A 22,271-nucleotide genomic window follows, 5' to 3' on the forward strand; every position below is an offset into this window, starting at 1 on the left:
GAGCCTACATCCATCTTAGTCACTGACTTTTTCGAGGTCATTTCTCTGTTGAATTGCCAAAGCCAAATACACCGCAGTTAAGAATTTTTTACTTCTGTTGCTGCAATTCTTTGCTCAGTGGCATAACACTAAGGTCACTATTTTTCTTTTAATGTTATAAATCTTTCACCATCGTCCCATTTCCTAACAGAAAAATGATGGTTGCAAACACCAAAAAAAGAAAAATAGGGCAAAATATAATTCATAGTTTATAGATGTATAGTGCCAACATGAACCATCTTGAATACAATGATGAATCCTTATAGCTTTTACACCAACATATGCCCCTTAGTTTCCAAAGGAATTTGAGAACAGCGTGTAGCAAAACGTCAGTGTCCCACCACTCCTCTTTAAATCTTAATCCCAGGGGTTAATACTCATGGCAGATATGCATGGGTCAGTCTCCTCCCGGTAAAAAATATAACACAGCTAAAGTGCAGAACTGTTAAATATTTGCATAGTTTTGAAATGAACCAGTTGGGAAAAATCGCTTTTTCTTCATCCCAAGGATGTCCAAGTTTCCACAATTGTTCCTGGGGCAGCGATGACTGTATGTAAACTACTGTCAATGCCGGGAGGGGGGCGGGGGGAGCCCTACAAACTCCTTGCTCGCTCTGGCCGTGAAATACCACTGAAGTTTTCCATCCCCTCATTGCTCCCTCGTCTCCATCTCGTCTTTGTCCCCCCCCCCCGGTCCTGTCCATGTTGGTGTCCGTGCCCGCGTCCGTGTCTTGTCCCTGTGCCCGCGCGACGTGGCCCAAGCATCCGGGACGGGTCCGTCAACTCCCAGGTTGCCGGGGCAGGGCTGCTTTCCCCTCCCAGCCCCGGCGGCTCCAAGCCGCCTTGCGATATGCCGGGCCCTACCGCGGCTTGTCATCCACCCCAGGCAGAGGCAGGGAGCAGCCCCTGGCAGGTGGCCAGCCGTCTCCCTGGCAGCTACCTCCCCCTGGCCGGCAGCTCCGCAGAGCGGGATCCTCCTGCCTCCGGTCCTACACGTTATAGCGCAGAGAAACCCGCGGCAGAGCAGCCAGCCAGCCCGGGACAGCATGTCCGGTACCAAATACGTAGACTCGGAGGTAGGACGACCGAGGGGCGACGGATCCGCGACACTGCCCGCTCCTCGCCAGCTGCCCTGCTGCCCGCCGCGGGGTACCTGCAGCGTCTCGGACCCCCTGAGCTCCACGTACGCTGCAGCTCCCGCAGAGGGGCGCGGGAACCCCGCTGCCGGTGCCCAGCGGGGAGGGCGGACAACCGGGCACCTGCGGGCAGGGACAGCGGGCAGGGGGACCCGAGGGGCTCGCCCACGCGGCCGGCCGAGGGGACCGTGGCAGCTGCCGTACGGTGAGGGAGATGTTTGAGAGGCGATAAGGCGAGGGCGCCGGGTTGAAGAGGGAGCGGTGATGGCCGTGCTGGCAGGGCAGTATAGTGAGGGCAGTATAGTGAGGACAGTACGGTGAGGGCGCCGGGGTGGAGGTGGGATGATAAGGGCACCGCGCTCTGGTCCTCGCTACTAGGGCAGCGTGGGGAGGGCAGCGTGGGGACGGTCCTTTGCGGGGACCCCGGCCGCTCCTGGCACTGCCCGTTGATGGCAGCGGCTGCTCCGTCCCCGCTCAGTGCCGGCCGCGCTCCGCGCTGGGGCGGCTCCGCGCGGAGCGGAGCGGGGCAGGGCGCGGGCGGTGCGGGGCCGGGGCCGCCTGGCGGCGGGAGCGGGAGGCAGCGCCGCGCTGGTGTGGCGGAGGTGTGCTGCGCACCCCGCGGCCGCGGTTATATAGCCGGGAGAGAGCCGCCCCGCAGCGATGATCCCGCCGCTCCCGCGCCCCGCGGCACCCAGGGCCACCTCCCGCAGCCCGCCCTCCGGCGTGGCCCTGCCCTGCCCTGCCCGGCCCGGCCCGGCCCGGCCCTGCCCTCCTGGGCTCTTCTCGGCTGTCCCCTCCCTCCCGCTCTCCCTCTCCGCAGGGTTTTCTATACACGGCGCCCGTCAGGGAGCAGGGCAACATCTACAAGCCCAACAACAAGATGATGGCAGATGAGCTGAGCGAAAAGGCAGTGCACGACGTGCACACCAAAGAGATCGACCTGGTCAACCGAGACCCCAAGCACCTCAACGACGACGTGGTCAAGGTGAGGGGGTCGAGGGGGGAACGGGGCGAGGGGCGATGCGGGACACAGTACGCGGGCACAGACGGGGCGACAGCAGTCCGCGAACCGCTTCCCTTCACCTGCTGCGTGCGGGGAAGCCGGGGAGGGTGTGTGTGTGGGGGGGTGTCGTATGTTTTTTCTGTAAAGTAAAGGATAGCGCGCAGGAGGAGGCGGGCAGCGGGCCAGGGCAGCCCGCTGGAGCTGCTTGCAGCGCGGCAGGGTCGCATCCTCTCGCGGGCTGCCCCCGGGAAGCAGTCTCCGGGAGCTGCGTGCCCGCAGGTCGGCTCTGCAGCCGGGATGTCCCGCCCGGGACCGGCGGAAAATAAGTTGTGACCTTATGGAGCAGCAGTAAAGAGATTTTCCTTCCCCTGCGGGCATTTATAGAGGCAGGGAGGTGGCACCAGCCCAGTGCAGCCGGAGCTGCTGCGCTGCTGGGCACGGCCTGCGGGACAGATCACACTCCCTGAGCCAAGGGGGTGCAAGATCGGTGGTCGTTCGGAATGTGTCCTTGGTTTGTTTTGGTTTTTTGGTGTTTTTCTTTCCCTCAAGAAATGAGAAATGGAAGCAAGCTAAGCAAAATCTGACGGTGCCCTTGTCTAAGACATTTTTGTGTCTTAAATCAGAGTTTGAGTTCTTAAATCAGAGTTCCCCTGTTTTGAGAAATCAGGGTTGATGGAGGTTTTAGCTTGAATTCACTTTGGTCAGAAAAAACAGATAGGTGTATTTTCCCTTAGCAGAGAGATGTCATGCTATGCATGTGAAAACTGTGGATGCTGTCATCTGAGTTTGTCAGACCTAGAAAAAAACAGGAGCTGCCCAGTCACAGTGGGTGACTAACTGGCTTAGTGTCCAGCAGTCAGTGGGGGCAGTTCATGACGCTTGTTAACCAGGAAGACCTATTACTGAAAGAGAGAAATATTGCATTGTTTCCAGAGAATCAAAAGGTTGTATTCTAGTTCCTGAACATATGTCAGTAAAATGATTCATGCTATGTACAGACAATATAGCAAGGTCCTGAGAAACCTCAAATTCCATGAACTTCAACACAATTTCAAGGTGCTGAATATGACTAACTATCGTGCTGGATCAGTACTAAGAATTATCCCTCAGAGCAGGGTATACCTTTAAGGAGCTGTTGTCAGCTTTGTGATTGAGACAGAAAAGGCATAAAGTTTTTATTTGTTTAGAAAAAAAAAAAAACAGCTGTGTACCAGTGGTCCAAAACTTCCATTAAAATGGTTGATTTTAGAAAGGAGCAAGCCATTCTTCTGTCTTCTACCCGTGGAGTAGCAGCTGAGGAGAAAGGGAATGCAAGAGCTGAAGAATGAGACTGCATTATGGCTTATTGCGTACAGCAACAGAAGAAGTCCCCAAAGCAACCAAACCTTCTGAGGATGAGTCATAGCCCCCAAGCAAGTCAGAATCCTGGTGTCCACAAACTTAACTAGGGAAAGAAAGTTCCTGCTGGGAAAAGAGGGAGACCACTGAAGGAAAAAACTCCTAATGGACTTAAAAGAAGCTGAAATGTACAAAGCCCATCCTGCCCTCTCTGCCTCCCACAGGGGCAATGATTAAGAAAGTTTGTGATGGCCAATCATCTAAAAGAAAGTTGAAAAACAGGAATTACAAGAATGGAAAAACCAAGCTTTTCAGTTTGTTATTTTGAAATAATCATAGACCAGCATATTAATTGGAAAACATCTAGAATATCAGTACTGCCTCAGAGTCAGCAAGTGAGCTCCTGCTAGTGCACATACTCCCATCAAGACACAATAATATACCAAAATGAATTTGATGTTAACCAGACAGGATCCATTTTGCATCATAAAACCAGCAGTGTTTGTAAAAAATGTGGGCGTTGTAAAACAACACCTTTCTGTATTGCTGCAAGGATAAATAAGAATTGGTTTTATTTTTATAAGTGTTTCATAGTCCAACGTGAAAAGCAGAGAGGAATTTTGGCACAAATTGAGTTTATTTGGACAACACTTTCAAGTTCAGCCTATTAGGCATAGCAATAAAGTTCAGACCCAGTGCCTGGGGGACATGCTCTGACTGGAGTGAAGATACACAGATTCAGCTCCTGCCTCAGACATCAGTATGTGGTCCCCTTTTGTCACACATCTGCCTTTCTTACTTCAGCTGCAAATCATCCAGGCAGAGTGCAAAAAATGCACTTGTGTAACAGGAGTCCCCAGTCTGAGTTGACTACTGAAAGTCAGAGGAAAAAAAAACTGTTAAGGAGTGCTGTAAAGCCAGAAATATTGTTCAGGCTTAGCTCAGTTTTATTTAGAGCTGTTGCATTTTTCTAGATTCAGAACCTTCTGCTTTTTGCCCAGCGTTTAATGCATTTCTTGCCACTTGACTATGAGGCACAATAGAATGGAAACTGGGGACAAGCCAGTCAGCCATGAAATAGAAATGATGAGACAGAGAACGAGGAATCTGCTCCGTAAGCAGCTCTCTAAAAGGCCTCAGTGTTGTCTGCATTCAAATACTTCCCATAGCACATTTTAAAAATAACCCTTGCTTGTGAGAAGCAGGAGACATGTTGCCTTGATGTGCAACACAAAGCATCTGCATAGCTTCCTCGCAGCAGATACACAGTATGGGCAGCAATAGGGTGGGGATCCAGGCAAGAACTAAACACATGGAGCAGCTTTATACCAAAGTTATTAGTGACCTTGACTTTGCTTTCAGCTTATCTTCCAATTAGCTACCAAGTGGAAGCTAAGTGATGGGAGGTTTATGGAAAAGTGGGTAAAACTGCAGGATTTCTGTTCAGAGAGAGATGGAAGTGAGGCCTTACTGAGCCTGAGGTCCGCAGGCAGTGGAGTAGGCAGCTCTGTGCTGGAGGAAGCACAATCTAGTAAAATCACCAGAATTTCCTTCCTGTTCCAATTCCTTCAATGGGGAGCAGAAAGGAAGGAGTTTCTTCCTCATACAACTGCCCTCGTGCATCACCTTGTCAGGGAGAACGTGCAACAGTGCTCCCATTCCTTGAGGTGCATGCTTGTGAAGATGGCTGGTCATACAGGAGGCAAAGAGGGAATCTAGTGAGGGAGAAACAGCCTCTGTGCACTTGGGACCTCTCCAGAAATCATGCTGGTGATTATACAGCTATTCTGCCTCACAGTTGTTTCTATTTCATATGTCCTTCACTGGACAATTCTACTTTTGTACCTGTGTACCACAGTTTTCGTATCTGTGTGATGGGGCGCAACAAACAGGGTAGAAAGCTGATATTTTTTGTGTTTTTTTCACTCATTCATTCATTCCCCAATGACCAAGGACTCATATGAAGGTGCTTGATGCTCCTGTTTCCCAGCACAATATTTGTGTTTTCCAGAGTACAGCTAAATTACAGCCTTCCAACTCTTTGGAGTTCAAAATTTCTCAAAGTGTCTGTGGTCAAGTCTGCACTAAGTTCACTGAATTTGGAAGCAGCAGAGGAAGGAGTTAGTTCTCCTGCAGCTTGCACTTCTCAGTACTTCCTCACCTCTTGCTCAGAATGGGGATGGACTTTTGCAGCACACCCTGCAAAGTCTACTCCTTTAGGACAAGTGAAGACCAAATGAAGTCACATCTGCAGCCAAGGGAAGATGTTTTCCTGGGATGCCGTGCCAGGAGGAAAGGCCTGTGCCTGGTCTACCATTCCAAACATAATTATTGTTTTGTTTTAAAGTGGTGTCTCTCTGCTGTTTGTTGCATAGGAGTCCTTTTCTCTCTGGAAAAAGAAAAAATAAAAATCCAGTCCTTGGCTACAAATATAAGGATGCAGAGCTTTTGTACCAAGCTTTAAACAGTGATGTATTTGTGCCTTTTACTTAAAGCCAATGGAGTTAAGGACAATTCAACTCACTGTAAGCAAAAGTCTGGAATTTTTGTCAGATGTTGACAAATACCACAACACCCTTATGTAGGCATTAGGGAGGAAAGTATTACTCAGAAATTTTAAGGCCATTTATAGTTTCTGCCACTTTTAAATGAAAAAAAAAAAAAAGAGGCTTTTTAAAAATTAGTTTGCCATTTTCCTTAATCCTTCATAATTATGGTCCATCCCTGTTGCTCTGAGCATGGTGGAAGACACACAGAGAGAGGACTAGGCTAACACCTCCTGCCTCCACACCTCCTGGAAGGAAGGGCAGCACTGTGCCCTGCTTTTTACGAATGGGAAGACTGTCACTCTGATGTGACAACAGATGTCAACCTGGAGGAAGAGAGTTCTGCTCTTCAACATGGTAAAATAAGAGAAAAGCAGAGCTCAGTCTAGTGCTTTTTCTAAAACAAGGAATTATGTGAAATTTAATGCAGACCCCTTTTCTTTGTTTTCAGGTATTGTTAAAAGTCATGAGAAAATAGGTGAATGTGTGAATTTAAATACATCAATATAAATATATAAATAATATTAAATATCTTGACACATGCACATATATATGTATATATATGCATATATATGTATATAAATGTACAGTTTTAAAAACATATAATGTATAAATATAAACATACGTTCCAATCCAAGCTTGTAATCTTGTCTCTAGCTGTTGGCAGTGATGGAAGCTAGATGCCTCTGGAGGCAGATTCCTGTCACAGAGTTTAGACCTAGCCATAGGACAGGATGAGGGGTCCTCTCCAGGGGCATGTTTCTCTCCATTGACAATACATGTAGCTATGTAGCTCAGACATGGCACCTTACTTTTGCATAACTACAGATAAATGAAATTATTCTGAAACTTTGCATGGGGTTTAGATTTAAAAGGCAAGAATATCTGAATGTTTGACTTTGCTATCCACATGATACAACTCTGTTTCAAATATTTCTTCCAAGGCTAGTCTCGGAGTGAGAGATTGAAAACTCAAATCATTATGAATGCGAGTTTATATGAGGACCGAGCAAGGTTTTAGAGCTCTGTAAAACAGTTTTCCTGCACGTTAATTAGGAGTTTCCAGACACGGAACTTCTGAATGTCCATAAGATTACAGAGAATAATGGCATCTGCTCTAACAAAAGCTTCTTTCTCAAAAAAAAAAATTTGCATTTAAGGTCATAGTATTATTAAAGCCTTATGTGTTGCCTTCTTGCTTAGCATGATGAACATGACTCATAACTCCATAGGAAAATGTTGATTTGATGGCTGTAGGGACAGAGCCAACAATTCAGCATGGATGTTCCTTTTGTTAGACTTTATTGGGCACTATCTCAGATTCACAGGAGACAAATAGTTTTTGTTTCAAATAAATTCAACAGAATTTAAAACTCAGTTTGAATTCATTTTAGAATTTTTAGCCTACTATATGGATAGAAATCGCCATCTTCTATTGCAGAGAGTATGGATGTCTGAAACAAACAAGCAAACAAAAATTGAAATCCAAAATTCTCAAGGGGAAGGAGTGCTAAATGTGTGTAGTAGAGAGGTCTGCCATGGGGTCCCCTATAAGAATGTGATCTTTGTTGTGTTTTAGGCAACAGAGAGAGAAAATACAAATGAACTTGGCTGATTCTGTAAAACTTGTGATCTCTGAAAAGCTGAAGAGACATATAGTTCTAAACCAAGATGAGTTTGTATTTATTTCCCACAGCTCTCAAATACCTTTGTGATAAACAGACATTGGGATGAAATCTACATCAGTAAATGATTTTTTTTTAGCTTTTAGATCCAGAACTACCATCTGTCTATTCCAGGCAAATGATAGTAATAAAAACCATCTTGGACTAAAAAGGACTTGTTATTGTGAAGATGAAAGAGAAGTTATGCCATTTAATTTTGATTGATTTTTTTTTGGGGGGGGAAGGTTTAGCTCTGTTAGTTTCTTTATATTTTACTTGCAGATGTCTTATGAAAATGTCTTTCAATAATTTCAAAACAAACTTTGAATTTTAGGCAGTATCATCCTTGTCAGAAATGTCATTGGGTTAGTATTCTAAAGGACAAATAGTTTCAGTACCGTTATCCCCACTCTAATGTCCATATTAATTGATAAACCTTGTGCCTGATTTTATTCAAGATAGTCAAGGAGCTGTGCTAGAGGTGTTAGTGGGGCTGTACAACAATGGGGTTTGTCTTCTGTTTATCAGGCCCGTATACTTTATTTTCAAAGAAATGGGAACTGAGAAATTCAGCTTCGTAGATAAGAAGCAAGAAGATGCTCTCAGAGCTGAAGGTGAAAGCGCCACATTCCCTCTCCAAATTCCTGCTGTGCTGAATTTGTACTCAGAGTCCCAAAGAAATCTAAGGGAGTCTCATAGACAGATTGCAACACTTCCTCTATCAAGTTTGAAATCCCTTCTAGAATTCAAACAAATGCTACAAAAAAAAAAAAACAACAACAAAAAAACAACAAAAAAAAAAAAAAAAAAAAAAAAAAAAAAAACCAAAAAATGCAAACAAACAACAGTTTTCCTTCAAGATCAGGTTAACATCTCCTATTGACCTCAGCCATAAAGTCTCCTGGTGTTTTATGAAGTCCAAGTTCATATGTCTCTGTTCTAGTGCGGTTTATGACAAGACCAGATATATAGACTAATGATATCTTGATTTTTATGAAATACTTAAGAAACAATCACCAGTTAACTGGTAACAGTTTCTGTTAGGAAACAGTTACTTAAACACTATTTAAGGATTATTAACTTGAGATCTCCCCTAACAAAGACAACCTTCTAAAAAGAGAAATGCAGAGGCAAATGTTTTTTTAAAGGAACAGAGAGGCAGCTGGGCATCACTGCATACTCACTGTCAGCAATAAGTGTATTCAGGTAGAAATGAGGAAAGAGGTGAGAGCAAGATACAGAGATTTACTAAAAAGAATTGTAGCGGTGCAGATGGATGTGTTTATATACCTAGTTAAGAGTCTGCTCTCCTTAGACTGCCTTAAAAATGATAAAAAGAAGAAAGCATCTAAAGCGTCCTCCAAAGGTGCCTGTCTTTCACACTATTAAAGAATCTAAGATCACTAAATTTCTATTTCCTGTTAGTGCCTAAATTTAGGAGGCATGAAGCTAGGGCAAATTTTAATGAGTTCTACTTAGTAGCAGTTTATTACCTTAACAGCAGGTCCGTAAACCTGCACTGACAGCAATATAATATAAAATACTGCATTTACATATAAAATACATATAAAATAAAATACTGAAATATAAGCTGAAATCTCTAAATTTAGAGGGTATCTTCACTTTTATTAATGTTTGTGGACTCTGGCTTACGCCAGACACCACTGGAATCAATAAAAAATTTCCCATTATCTTTAGTGTAGTCAAAACTTCACCCTGGTGTTCATGTTGATGAATATACATCTTTGAACATAACAGATGGACAGAAGTGTATGGATGTACATGCACACAGACATACCGTAGTTCTTTGCTAAAATAGTTGTATCAAACAAGGAACTGCAGAACATAAATAGTAAAGCAAAGAAAGCTGCTGAAGAGTTTCTCATTGGGAAAGCTGCAATAACCTCCCATCAGGCCAGTGTCCAGGGAGGAAAATAACCACTTTATTTTCTGACAGCTTACTCCAACGACATCAGTGTATTTTCCAAGGAACTGGCTGACACGATATCCCCACCTGCACAGGAAGTTTTGCTGTGTTTCAGAGGAGTGCAGATCTCCTTGAAGCTGCTAGTCTTTCCTTCTGCTGGGCTATATTGAGACAGGACAGACATGCTTCAGGAAGAGATCTCTGCAGAATGGCTGGTTGCTACAATGCTGAACCATTAGCATCAGTTGCATTTTTCTCTTGAGTACTTCTGCAGATTTTGATGATCCTGCCCCTCTGATTAAACAAAGCCCATCCTCAGGTCTTTTCTGATATACAATCAGTAGCTCAGCATGGGCAGGGAGCAGCAGGTTGTTCTGTCAGTAATTAGCAGCAAAGTGTTTTTTGGCTATTTTCATTGCTTTTCAGTTTGTGAAATGGTGATCTGCAGTCACAACTTTCTTTAAGTCATGTAATTCAAAATTTTTTGTAGTCCGTTTGAATATTTGTTATGTGTGCACTAAGGATCACGTTTGACAGGACTGGTTTTCTTCTCTGGCTAGAAGAGTGTAGTCCTTCAAGTCTACTCTCCAACATGAATATCATTGTTTCACCTCTCCTATGAAGACATGTTGGGAGAGTTGGGCTTGTTCAGCCTGGAGAAGAGAAAGCTCAGGGAAGACCTTAAAGGAGCTTCCAGTGCCTAAAGGGGCCCTACGAGAAAGCTGGAGAGGGACTTTTTACAAGAGCATGTAGTGACAGGACAAGGGGGAGTGGCTGTAAACTAGAAGAGGTTAGATTTAGATTAGATTTAGGAAGAAGTTCTTCCCTGTGAGGGTGATGAGGCCCTGGCACAGGTTGCCCAGAGAAGCTGGAAGAAGAAGGATGGGAAGAACACTTCCCATCCCTGGAAGTGTTCAAGGCCAGGTTGAATGGAACTTTGAGAAACCTGGTCTAGTGGAAGGTGTCCCTGCCCATGTCAGGGGGTTCCATGACTCTATGAAGTCATGATGCCTCCTGTGCACTTTCACTCAGGTTTAGTAGAAACAACATTATACACTTTTCCATCATTTTCTGATAAACTGTGGCAGAATTCAAGAAGACACCATCAGTGAATGTGGAAACATATTTCAAAGGGTCAAAGAAACATTTAGATGTTTAGCTCTTGTCACTGATTTAACAGAATGGATGTGAGCTTATTGCCTAAGGTCTTTTATGCTGCTGTGATGCTTTTGTTCTCCAAGCACTGTAACTGGCAATTTTTAAGTTCCAAATGGTACATAGAAGTGCAGAAACTAATAGTGATCTCATACAATGCATTTTCTTATTTTTAATAACACACACCATGGCCTTCTCCAAAGCTACTAGTGCTGAACCTGTCCTGAACGCCACCCTGCAAATGTGACTCATGCCTTTGAATGGCTTGTCAGTTTGTGATCTTGTATACGTTTTCTTCTGTTGAATGTTTCTTTAAAGGACATTGAAGGCATCAGGAAATTTTACAAATTGCATTTATCACAGCATAAAAAAAAGAAAAAAAGTCTGCTTTTTTTTTCCATGTATCTGTTTCAAGTCTCATAAGGACACTGTATGATATGGCGAAAAGTATTATGCTTACAGTCAGGGAACAAACTGATTAAAAACAGCATGAGGTACACAGGACTGACATTTTCCATACTCTGTGCTAAAAATGTAGAGAAAACTAGGTTGGGACACTTTTTTACATACATATACATTAATACTTGACTATAGCTCTGGTCTGACAGAGCAGACTGACATCAGTAAGAGAGTTCACATTTTTCAGGTTGGGTGCATATTTAAGTGGTTTGCCTGACTGGAGGTGTTAGCAGTCAATCAAGAGAGATACAGTCAGGACTTGAGCATCCTTTCACTGACTCCTATGATGGCAGATACTGAAGATACTGATGGCACTAAAAGATACTGATGGCACTAAAAAATGCTGGCATCCTCAACACTTGTTTGGGTTCCTCCTCAGTGGAGTAGCGGTGGTACCTGTCTATGCAAATTGCATGCTGTGAGCACAGTAGCAACATACAGCTACCACATGCAGATTTTAATAATGGTAGTTACAATCACAGAAATCTACAGGAGGTCAAAGCTCCCAAAAATTGCTGATGGCGTTAATAATATTTTTCTGGTAGCCCCAGCACAGTATTTTTTCTATGTAATAGATATTACATACCCCAGCTAGGCTGAGTGCACAGCTAGGCAATTTGAGCTTGGCATTTAGTACACCTTCCCAGCCTGCCAGGTTTTGATACACAGGGACTAAAGTGGCAAGGTCAACTCTTTTCATATATAAGGCATATATTCTTGAGTCAGCTGGGTTTGTTGGGTTCTTTTTACACAAAAACAGTAACTTCACGCTGCTAATTTTTTAATTAATATTTTTTTCTTTAAACAGACTTTGAAAAAAAGGAAAACAAATTCCCCATACCATTTCCCTTTCTTGTAAATAAATCTCTGAGAATCAAAGCAGGCTCCTTAATTTCCTGATAAGAGTTTAATAAACATATGCAGAGCAAAAGAAGCTGCGGTAATTCTCATAGCACAATCAGACAAAGGCTTCAAGCAATGTAAAAACTGGCTTTACTGAACTGAATAGTAGGAAACAAAGAATAGCTGAAGTCAGGAAGTGTATTGTAGGCATGGAACAGGAGTTGATAGTGTTTAATAGTGTTTGGCTGAAACAGAAGGTTGTAGTGAGTTATTAGCATCCTTTAGAGAGTCAAAACAAATTTTCTTTACTTCTCTCCTTGTTGCAAGTGACCTTTCCTGTATTTTCATTAGCTTGGCAAATAACTCGGCATGATTTCACAGCAGAACTTTGGAGGAACAAACTGAATGCTGAACATGCAGTCTACTGAACTAGACCTGTGTCTAACCTGAGTATGCCTTTGTGTAAATTAAACAGAGCTCTTCACAGATCTACATGCACGTGATGCTTTGGTAAAAGTGGCCTCAAGAGCAATAGCCTAAAAAAGGTACCTTATCCTTGCAAGCCAGTTAGATTAATTTCCAGAAATTAGAGTGTCCTTATTCCCTAGGATCAGATTTCTGGCCACTTCTCTTTCTCCTGTAAGTCCTATTTTTACTTCACTTAGTTCAGTTGGACTCCCATTATCAGTCTGACGACATTCACCATCACTGGGTGCTGCTGAACTAAAAACCAGAGGAAAGTAATAGGAGGGAGCGAGGAGTGAGTAATCTGACTGATATAAATGTAATCCATAGCAAGGCAAAATGCATCCAGTCACCTATTGCTCCTGCTGCCTGTGGAGGACTGATCCCCAGGAGTTAAAAACAGGATCTTTCATGGGAGTGGTTCAGTTCAGGAAGAACCTGGGTGATATCTCAGTTCCTGCAGTATAAGGACTTATCTGTACAGCCTGAACAGTGAAAAAAAAATAGTGTTTCCCAGCCAGTGAATCTGTACGTGATCTGTTAGCAGCTGAGAAGAAAAACCCAAATTACCTCAGTTCCTTGCCTATCTTTATTTAGACTGTACACTGCTGCAGCTAACTCTGAGTTTGGACAGCAGAAGTTTGCCTTCCAGTTGTACCTGGACTCTCTTGACATCTATATAATTTCATTACATTCTTATGGCTTTCAGGGAGAAAACAGCTTCATTTTAACTCAGCTGAGAGTTTTTAGAGTTGCCAGGCTGTTTTTCTGTCTTTACACTTCCAAGTTCGGTTTGGCATCACCTCCCTTATTCAAACTGGAGCAATGTGTGGAACATGGGATTTGAGGAATAATGAAATGGGAGAGATTATGGTAGTGAGACATCAGATATGGTTCCTACAGGACCATGTATTCAGCTTCTGTGCATTGGTAGAAACATTCTGAGAGCTGTTGAAATTGCTCCAAGAAAGTAACCTCTTGACAATTATTGGTGGCATGAACACAACGCTATTATCATCTCACAGAGAGACTAATTCTTGAATATTTTTAGGACAACTGTGTATGACCTGAGCTGGGAAATCCTGGCCAAAGATATATCATAAATGTTCTAATATTAGCATCATCTCCTGGAATGAGGACAGGGCTGTCCATCTGGAAATGCTATATGGCATTATTCTTCTGTCAGCTCCCCAGGATTAACTCCATGGACATTTTGGAGCACACAACAAGCTAAAACATTAGTTACTGAGAATCACAATTGCAGAAAGTTTACTATTTGATTTGAAAACCAATGAGTTTATTGGCTTCCATTTTTCAATAAAACATTCATTACAATGAATTATTTTGAAATGAATCAAATTATGTGCCAGTTCTAATAAACCGACATAACCTATGGCTTCTTTTTGCATGCCAAAAATATGCTTTGCTGATAAAAAGAAGTCCCACTTAGCTAGATTAAAGATGAAAGGGCTGATGGAGCTCAGGGCTAACTTGCCTTCCTGCTGAGATTCAGTGTTTCCCTTGTCAGACAGGTGAAACAATACAAGATGGACTACACAACTGATCTAAATAAAATCACTTTAATCTTGGCCTTGAATAATCCTCGATGTACTGAACTGCTGTGTGATGGCTGTGTGCATGAACTGGATCTGCCACACATCACATCAACTGATGGGAAGCATGCAATAAATTGCTAGAAGTTTTAGCATAAGAGGGCTGAACCATGTAGTCTTCATGTAGTAGCATTTTTTTGAGAAGCAACTTTTTTTTGCTGTTATCATCTTGGGGTTTGCCATCATCTGCATATTTTTGTTACTTGATTTCAAGACAAGCATTGACGATAAGCCAAGAACACACATTCACTTCGAAAATGAGCTAACATGGGATATGGGCTACAGTGAAAAGTTTGCTTTTGAATAGCTGCAGAAACAGGTACTATAAGCATGCTTGATTGTGTATTTTAGAACAAAAATATATTTGCTCCATAAACTCAGGCATATGTTTTGCAACATGTACGCTCAGTAGAACAAGACTGATCTCAGTGAGCAATATATAGACCTTGAAATCATCTTTTTGTCAGAGCAGGAACATGTACCAGATAATTAGCTGCCATCATCAGTAGATATTATTGACTTCTTCATGTATACATCTACAACCTTTTCTTCTTTCTTTCATGATGCAGTCCTAAAATTCTGTGATTGACACAAGGTTATCTGATTGTTTCATTTGGAAAAAAGATCACAATGCATCCAGGAAAGCTCCTTGCTCTGTCTTACCAGACTGCATCTAACTTTTAAGGACTGATTCATGTAACTATTTTATGGCCAATGTACTTTATAAAGCTAATATTTTGTCAGTTGTTTAGTCCCCAAACATAAACTTTTATCTCTAATGACCCCACAATGAAAATGGAGCCTATTGTTGCCTGTGGTGCCTTCCCCAGAATTAGTTATTTCCACCAGAGTTTCAGTCTCACTTGCACTGAAATTGCAGACCCCAAATAATCTCAGATTTCCTGTCTTCACTGAGCAATGAATGTACTGTACATTTTATACTGTCTTTAGGCACTGATTTAAAGGAAACTGCTTTCTAAGTTTTGTACCAAGAATTCATGTGCATGACCTACAGAAGTAGAGGTTATTACATACATGCAGAACTATTGCAGACGAAAATGGTGATTCAAACTCTCTTTTCTCATTTTGTAATTATCATTTAAAATTATGCTGTTCAGTTTCAGAAAGTCCAGACAGACCGCTGGCTCTGCACGCCTTCACAGACAAGTGCGCAGTGATGAGGTGTGTTCCTTGGGTACTCTGCCAATGCAGTCTGCCATTGGTTTCTGTGGAGATAGAATTCCAATCCAAAAGCTACCGTGTGTGATGGTGATGATGATGATGAATTCCCAACCCAAAGGATCATAGATCACTTTCAGATCACTAGAGCCTAGTTCAGACTAGCAGATAAAAACGAGGTTTGTAGTTTGTGTTATATGATGTCTAGGGAGAAGCACTGGCAGAGAGTGATGTTTAGGCCATGAATTGAGCCAGCTTGATGTTAGGCATTCAAGACATTTCATACAACAGCTGATTTGGAAATTTCCTCCCACTGACTTCCAAGCCCTTCAAGTAAATTGAGCCTAGACTGTGCAGTTTTGCTTTGGAATTTTATGTTTAAGAAACTGGGAAGTCCAGTGGCTTTATAGTATTTTTCACTTTGTCGGTAACTTTTGTTGGAGGTGATTAATGTTTCAACAGGAGAGAGGAAGGAATTCTTTCCAATTATTATGTATACTTCAGATCAAAAGAAGTGATTGTGAGCCTTTTCCCACATATATGCAATGCTTAATCTGAGCATATATATGTTCACCTCCTTCCAGCATGCTGAGGTACTTCTGCTTGATTTTCTGAGACTACTAGCCAGTATCACGCTTATCTAGCTTCTGTAAATCTTCACTTACAGCAGCATTATCCTATAACTTTGGGATCCAGTCCAAGGAATGTAGTTTCTTTTTTTTCTTTCACCTGATTTAGACAGTCATTTAGTTTCTTGCAGAGGAATAGTATTGTGATATTCTCTTTCCTGCTGAATGCAGTACCTATACAATTAGTTATGCTAGCTATATTAAATATCCTGTATTGTGGGTTATATCAAACACGTTTGTGTGACATGGAGCTGAACTATAGTCACAATTCTGTTAATTTTCTAATAGAAATGTTACGACAATTAAGTTCCGTGAATTTCAGCAGAGAGCATTAAAATAAGCCTGTTGGAATGCAGTGTTTCCTTAAGTGACATTTTGAACTATTTATGGTTAGTCAAAACTATGAAATATGTGGAAAAGTGTGTTCCTTATAAATATTAATATGTTAGCCTGGCCATGTCTTTCATGAGCAGGGTGTTATGACATAAACGGGGTAGGTTAGAAAAAAAACCCAGCTATAATGTGAAGAGCCTTCTTATGTTCAGGAAGATGAAAGAGCTCCTTAACCCTTTCAGACTAAGGAACACCTCCACCTGATGCAGTTCTAAATCCAGCATTTTATTTTTCAGTCTACTAAGAACTTTCTATACCTGTTTTAATGTATATATTTAAAATAGCTAGCCTCACCATTTACTCACTGTCAAAATTCAGCAATTGCTATACAAAGAAGGATGGGAAAATTTAGACAAACGAAACATGTTTTATTGATACATGCTTGAGGTGTATAAAAGGTCAAAGAAGTAGTGACTGCATTTACTCCATTCGTAAAGATGAGAAACAGTTAGGTTAGGCATACGAAAGCACAATGATTCTGTTCACCTGATTTGTCCCACTGCACACCCTTAGGACTGTAGGAGATGAGGAAAATATATGCAGTTTTGTGGACATCTCCACCTAGAAGTTAGATGTCTAATCACTAAGGCTCCCTGGTAATCTCCAGCAAAAGATAGTTATTCGAAGATTCATGGCTTAAATTGATGTGTAAAGACGGTTTGAATCATGTTGGAATGTAGGAAGTACATGCTTCAGTATTTTGTTGCATGGGACCATTGTTCTCCAGGAAAGGTGCTTCTGGAATCCATCCTTGATACAAACATCTGACTGACATGACTTTGTGTTCTTTGCTGCAGATTGATTTTGAAGATGTCATTGCTGAGCCAGAGGGAACACACAGCTTTGATGGGATTTGGAAGGCCAGTTTTACCACCTTCACTGTAACGAAATACTGGTTTTATCGTTTACTGTCAGCGATCTTTGGCATTCCTATGGCTCTCGTCTGGGGCATCTACTTTGCCATTTTGTCATTCCTGCACATCTGGGCAGTGGTGCCGTGCATAAGGAGCTACCTGATTGAAATCCAGTGCATTAGCCGCGTCTACTCGATCTGCATCCACACGTTCTGCGACCCAATGTTTGAGGCCATAGGCAAAATGTTCAGCAGCATCCGAGCCACAGTACGGAAAGAGATTTGAGGGACATTTCAAGGAGAGCCATCAGCCTAGGAAGAGGGCGGGGGTTTTGTGTTGTTTGTAGTGTTTTGATGCCAGTTTCGTGTTTCCCAAAGCAACATACAGCAACTGGTGGTGGATATACTGGCCCAAAACAAAGAATCACTTGCTCAGTTTCTTTTTCTACTGTTTATTCTTACTGGACTACTTCTTGCTGCTTTTTTTTTTTTTTCTCCCTTCAGTCTGCATTTCAAACTAACCTTAAATGGCTATTCTTCCATACCAGCTGTATATCATTTTGCTGGCTGTTCAATTCAGAGACTGAAGTGTTGTTGGATGCCTTTCTATCTCACGCTTCATTCCTTGTGAGATAAATCCACAGTGATACTAAAGAACGACAAAAATGCTTTCCAACACTATAAAGCCATTCATTTTATTGTGGCCAAAGAGTGCAGAGCTATTGCAGCAGAATGAACGTGACCAGCTGGCAGGTTTTAGCAGAATGTTCTTTTTCAATTGGATTGTCAGTTGACTGCAGCTATTTACAGTCATGGTCAGATATGGTGCACTATGAATTTACTAGTTAAGTAAACAAATACTGAACTAATATATTTCTCAAAACCCTAATGATTTGTCAGGTTGGACATAGTGACACATGAAAGCTTTTCACATGCTTGAAAAGCTTCAGACAGTGCCTTTCTGTCTCATCACTTTGCAACCAGTCATTTCTCAACCTTTGTTAGGATTGCAGAAACAAACTGCAGCTGAGAACTAAAACTGGTCATTATGGAAACATTTTCGTGACTGTGACTTATGACACATCCTTTAGCAAGCATTTAGGTGCTTATGTCGTAGGCTTCTGCGGGTTTTTGCAAAGTATTCATACAAATACATATCGCAGATTTGCCAGAGATAACTCCAAGTTACAAGAAAAATGAAGGTGTGCCAAACACAAGCCACATGAAGCCAAGGAGGAGCTTCCCATGAGAGAAACTTCTCTATCAGCTGTCAAAACTTCCCTGTCAGCAGAAGGCAGCAGGCCACTAGCACACAGATAGTTTTCAGGATGCTTTGCTGAATCTAAACTAATCCATCACAAGAGATGGTTTAGAAACTTCACATTTGAGGGTTGGTTTGTTCATTTTTAGCTGAGCTGCAAAATCAGGAAGTCTTAAACAGAGGGTGTTGTGTGAAACTACCGTGTTGCAAAGTACAAGGCCCAGAAAGCAAAGCCTTTGCAACATGTTCTGATGCTGTGACCTGCAAGAGCTTTTTGCCCTCGCGGTAGTACTGTGTTCAGAGATGCTCTCTGCATCCTCATAAGGTTTGCGTGAAGCATTTGCAGAAATCTTTGTGAGGCTAATCAGCTTTATTGTAAACCAAGCTGGAGCCTGAGCCTGCTCCACTTGGAATCTCCAGCAAACCAGTTCTTGACCTTGGAGAGTGCATGCCCTTGGGATGAGCATGGAGCTGTCTGGTACACCTACAGCTTTTATATTTAGTGCTGATAGTTCACGTATTGCTTTACCTAACACAGGAGTGCCTTCAGTTCAATTTCTTTAGGAAATGCTGCATTTTTTAAGGGGGGAGGGAGGGAACAGGGGAGAGGGTGCACAAAAAGAATTACAAAGCTATTAGCTACTATTGTTTGCATTTAAAACAGACACTGGTATGGATATAGTTTTATGTTTTTCTATGTACATAATGAAGAGTGTACTATTACAGATTTTTTCACAATTAAAAACAAGCGAGATTGTAAACAAGGAATATTTTATCTTTTTATGAGGAAAATCACTCTGAAGAAAACCTTTTTGATTTACCATATAAACTGTATATCCTGCAAGGTGTCTGTTCACTTAGAGTTATTAGTCCCTAACCCAAATACATTGCTGATCCAAAACATTTATATTGTTAAACGCTTACAGATATAACTGACACTTTTTTAAATTCTGCATGTACATTAAAGACTACAATAAAAAGATGTTTAATGGTAGCTCCTGTCTGACTTCTTTTTCCTAGAAAGTCATGTGGACAATCTCATATTATTAGGAAGAAAAGCCCAGTATTTCTTGATAAAGAAGCAGAAAGTAATGTGGTTTGTTTCTCAAGAAAGAATGCACAAAATCATCTCGATCTGTGGTTCAGGATCTGACTCAGAAAAGTTCTTCCCAGAAAAAAAATGACTTTTTTTTTCCCCAAGTAAATATTTTCTGCTGCTAAATTAGTAGGCAGTAGGACTAGTGAATACAGTGTTGAACAAGGAGCCTAAGCTTGTTTAAATGCTTGGTGTTCCTCAGTTTTCCTACATTTTAAATTAGGATAATGATGCTTACTTGTAGACAATTTTAATATCCAATAACCAGAATATCACAATATAATGAGTTGTTTCTATTTCATTTTATGTTAAAGGCTTTGGCCACCCAAAATTCATTCCTGGATTGTCCTGATAATAGGCTCCTCAGTTAAAATTGTTTAAAGCTTTCTTTTTCAGTCCAGTGGAAACAGGATTGTTCTTAATAAAAGCTCATGAGGCAAAGCATTTAATGTATGGAAATATGGGAATGACAGCTTTTATCCTGCTGTGTGTAGACTAACTTGTGACAGGTCAGTTTTCTATGGGGCTATTGCACAATACTTGTCACTATTGAACTACTACACGAAAGTATTACATTTTGGCCTACAAATCTATTACTTGTATTTAAATGTCTAAATAGTAGACATCGGCTTAAGGTAGTCTGACATACGTCTTCCAGTGGAAGAATGGTGTATTTAATGGCAATTAATAGTCCAGTGGTAGCAAGTAGTACTTTGAATTGGACTATGTGAGAAAATTAAAAATATTTTAAAAGGTAAAAGAGAGGCTAAAATGTGAAAATAAAGCAAATGAACCTTCCGGTATTCAAAACCAGTTTGCTTTTGCAAAAAATCTTTGGTAGATTCAGAAAAGACATCTATTAATCTTAACCATTTAGAATGTCACTTCTCCAAGACTCTTCTACAGAAGAGATGTGCAGATTCACCCTACAATTGCACCGTCACTGGTGATTCACTGGGCAGCGATCACAGGGCTGTTCAGTGGGTGAATCTCACCACCCCATAGCAAGATCCAGGTTTGTCTACTAGAGGGCTAGACATAGCTGTTAGTGGCATCAGGGAATCTCCTGTCATGGGTACTGTGGTGTAGACAGTCTTACATTGCTCAGTATGAAAGTCGGGGTCGTAAGTGGCCTCAGGACCTGTGGATTCAGGTAGCCTCAACACCACTTCTTCCTCCTCCCAGAAAACTTTCATAGCTGTCATTGGTCACCTTTCTCATCCACTGGGTCACCAGTTCTTAAATCGCGCCATGTAGTTTTAGCTATTTTCCTTTGAATACCCTGAGACAATATATGGTGTAGCTGGACATGGCAATTAAAAGCAGCTGGAGCATCCAAGCTGTGGGAAATGAGAGTGTGAACTGCTTGGTTGTGTGGTTGATCCTTCTGAATTTGATTGTTTAATCATAGAATAGAATCATAAAATCAACTAGTTTGGAAAAGACCCTTAAGAACATCAAGTCCAACCTTTAACCCAGGACTGCCAAGTCCACCACTAAACCATGTCACCTTATCTACACAGTTTTTGAACACTCCCATGGACAGTGATTCCACCATTTTCCTGAGAAGCCTGTTCCAATGCCTGATCAGCCTTTTTCCTGATGTAAGAACTAACTAAATACAGATATTATTTTTTAAATATATATATTTATTGGAATGCAGTTGCAATAACGTTATCTGACAGTGGGAAACATGATACAGGTTATGCTATGTCTATCTTACTTTCTTCTGCAGAATGCTTAATTAAATTTTCAGTTGTATAGTACAACTAGAACATCCTGTTTTCAAGGTTCTTTTCTCTATTATAGCCTTCTGAAGGAACAGTGATAGAATGTTGCACAACTATGGCAATATATAAATGTACAGTATTCCCACTAAATTTGTAACTGATTTTACTAAGGATAGCAAAAGTGGGAAGAGACCTATTAGAGTCAATACAAGCTTGTGTCCTCTCTCATAGTCAAGGTGTATTTCAGTGTTAATTCTATCCACAAAAGGCCCTAGGCTCAACGCCAGTAGGTAATTTGCTTTTGTTCTGAGAACCTATATTTACATAACCCTGCCGATACCTGAATTTTCATAGCACATAATTGCCAGTAAAACTCACCGCAAGGGTGCCAGGTCACACCTACACAGTGCTGGGAGGTACAAATAAGAGGTTCTTCTGGCTTCCACCGTCTCCTGCAGGAACTGGAGATGATAGCTATTCCCAGAGACCACTAACAAGAGCTGGGAAATGATGCCTTTCTGAGGCTTCTAGTCTACCATCTCATTTCTTGAGATAGAGGAGACTTAAACCCCTCACCCTGAACTCCTAGGTGTAAACTTACGCCTCACACCACTCAGTATGCTGACAACTATGTCAGTGCAAAGGGAAATAAAGGTGTTACAGACTCCAGCTGTAGCACTTCTAGAGGTGATTCTGTTTTCCAGCTTGAAACACTAGGAACCTAGCTTGAAGCTTGCTCTGTTTTCTTCAAACTGACAGCATCTACCAAGGGTTATTTTAGCACCCAGGGATTAACTTAAATCTAGCTGTCATAACTGCTGCCTTCTCAGTTGATTGCATCTCTGAACCTCTATCTAGGATATGGAGTACACCTACAGCGCATGTAGGCACTGACAGTCTTTTCCTGGCTAGTTATTCTGAGCTACTAAATGCATTACACCA

The 22,271-nt window shown here is 41.9% G+C and overlaps 1 protein-coding gene across 1 annotated transcript; it reads left to right on the forward strand.

The window, feature by feature from the left end:
* Positions 1-901: 901 nt before the first annotated feature.
* On the forward strand, positions 902-19,497 carry CAV1 (caveolin 1). Its single transcript, XM_062609610.1, has 3 exons — positions 902-1,115; positions 1,996-2,160; positions 17,187-19,497. Exons 1-3 carry the CDS (start codon positions 1,086-1,088, stop codon positions 17,526-17,528), a joined length of 537 nt encoding a protein of 178 aa, XP_062465594.1. The 5' UTR covers positions 902-1,085; the 3' UTR covers positions 17,529-19,497.
* Positions 19,498-22,271: the final 2,774 nt, after the last annotated feature.

The sequence above is a fragment of the Pezoporus occidentalis genome, unplaced genomic scaffold (assembly GCF_034315485.1).
Source record: "Pezoporus occidentalis ecotype Australia unplaced genomic scaffold, CSIRO_AGI_Poc_V1 ctg14, whole genome shotgun sequence".
Classification (NCBI taxonomy): domain Eukaryota; kingdom Metazoa; phylum Chordata; class Aves; order Psittaciformes; family Psittacidae; genus Pezoporus; species Pezoporus occidentalis.

Bases quoted from the DNA above. Each gene is read 5' to 3' on its own strand.
- CAV1 (XM_062609610.1), top strand. From the start codon at position 1,086: ATGTCCGGTACCAAATACGTAGACTCGGAG. The intron at 1,116-1,995 runs GTAGGACGACCG...CCCTCTCCGCAG, and splicing joins CCAAATACGTAGACTCGGAG to GGTTTTCTATACACGGCGCC. The intron at 2,161-17,186 runs GTGAGGGGGTCG...TCTTTGCTGCAG, and splicing joins TCAACGACGACGTGGTCAAG to ATTGATTTTGAAGATGTCAT.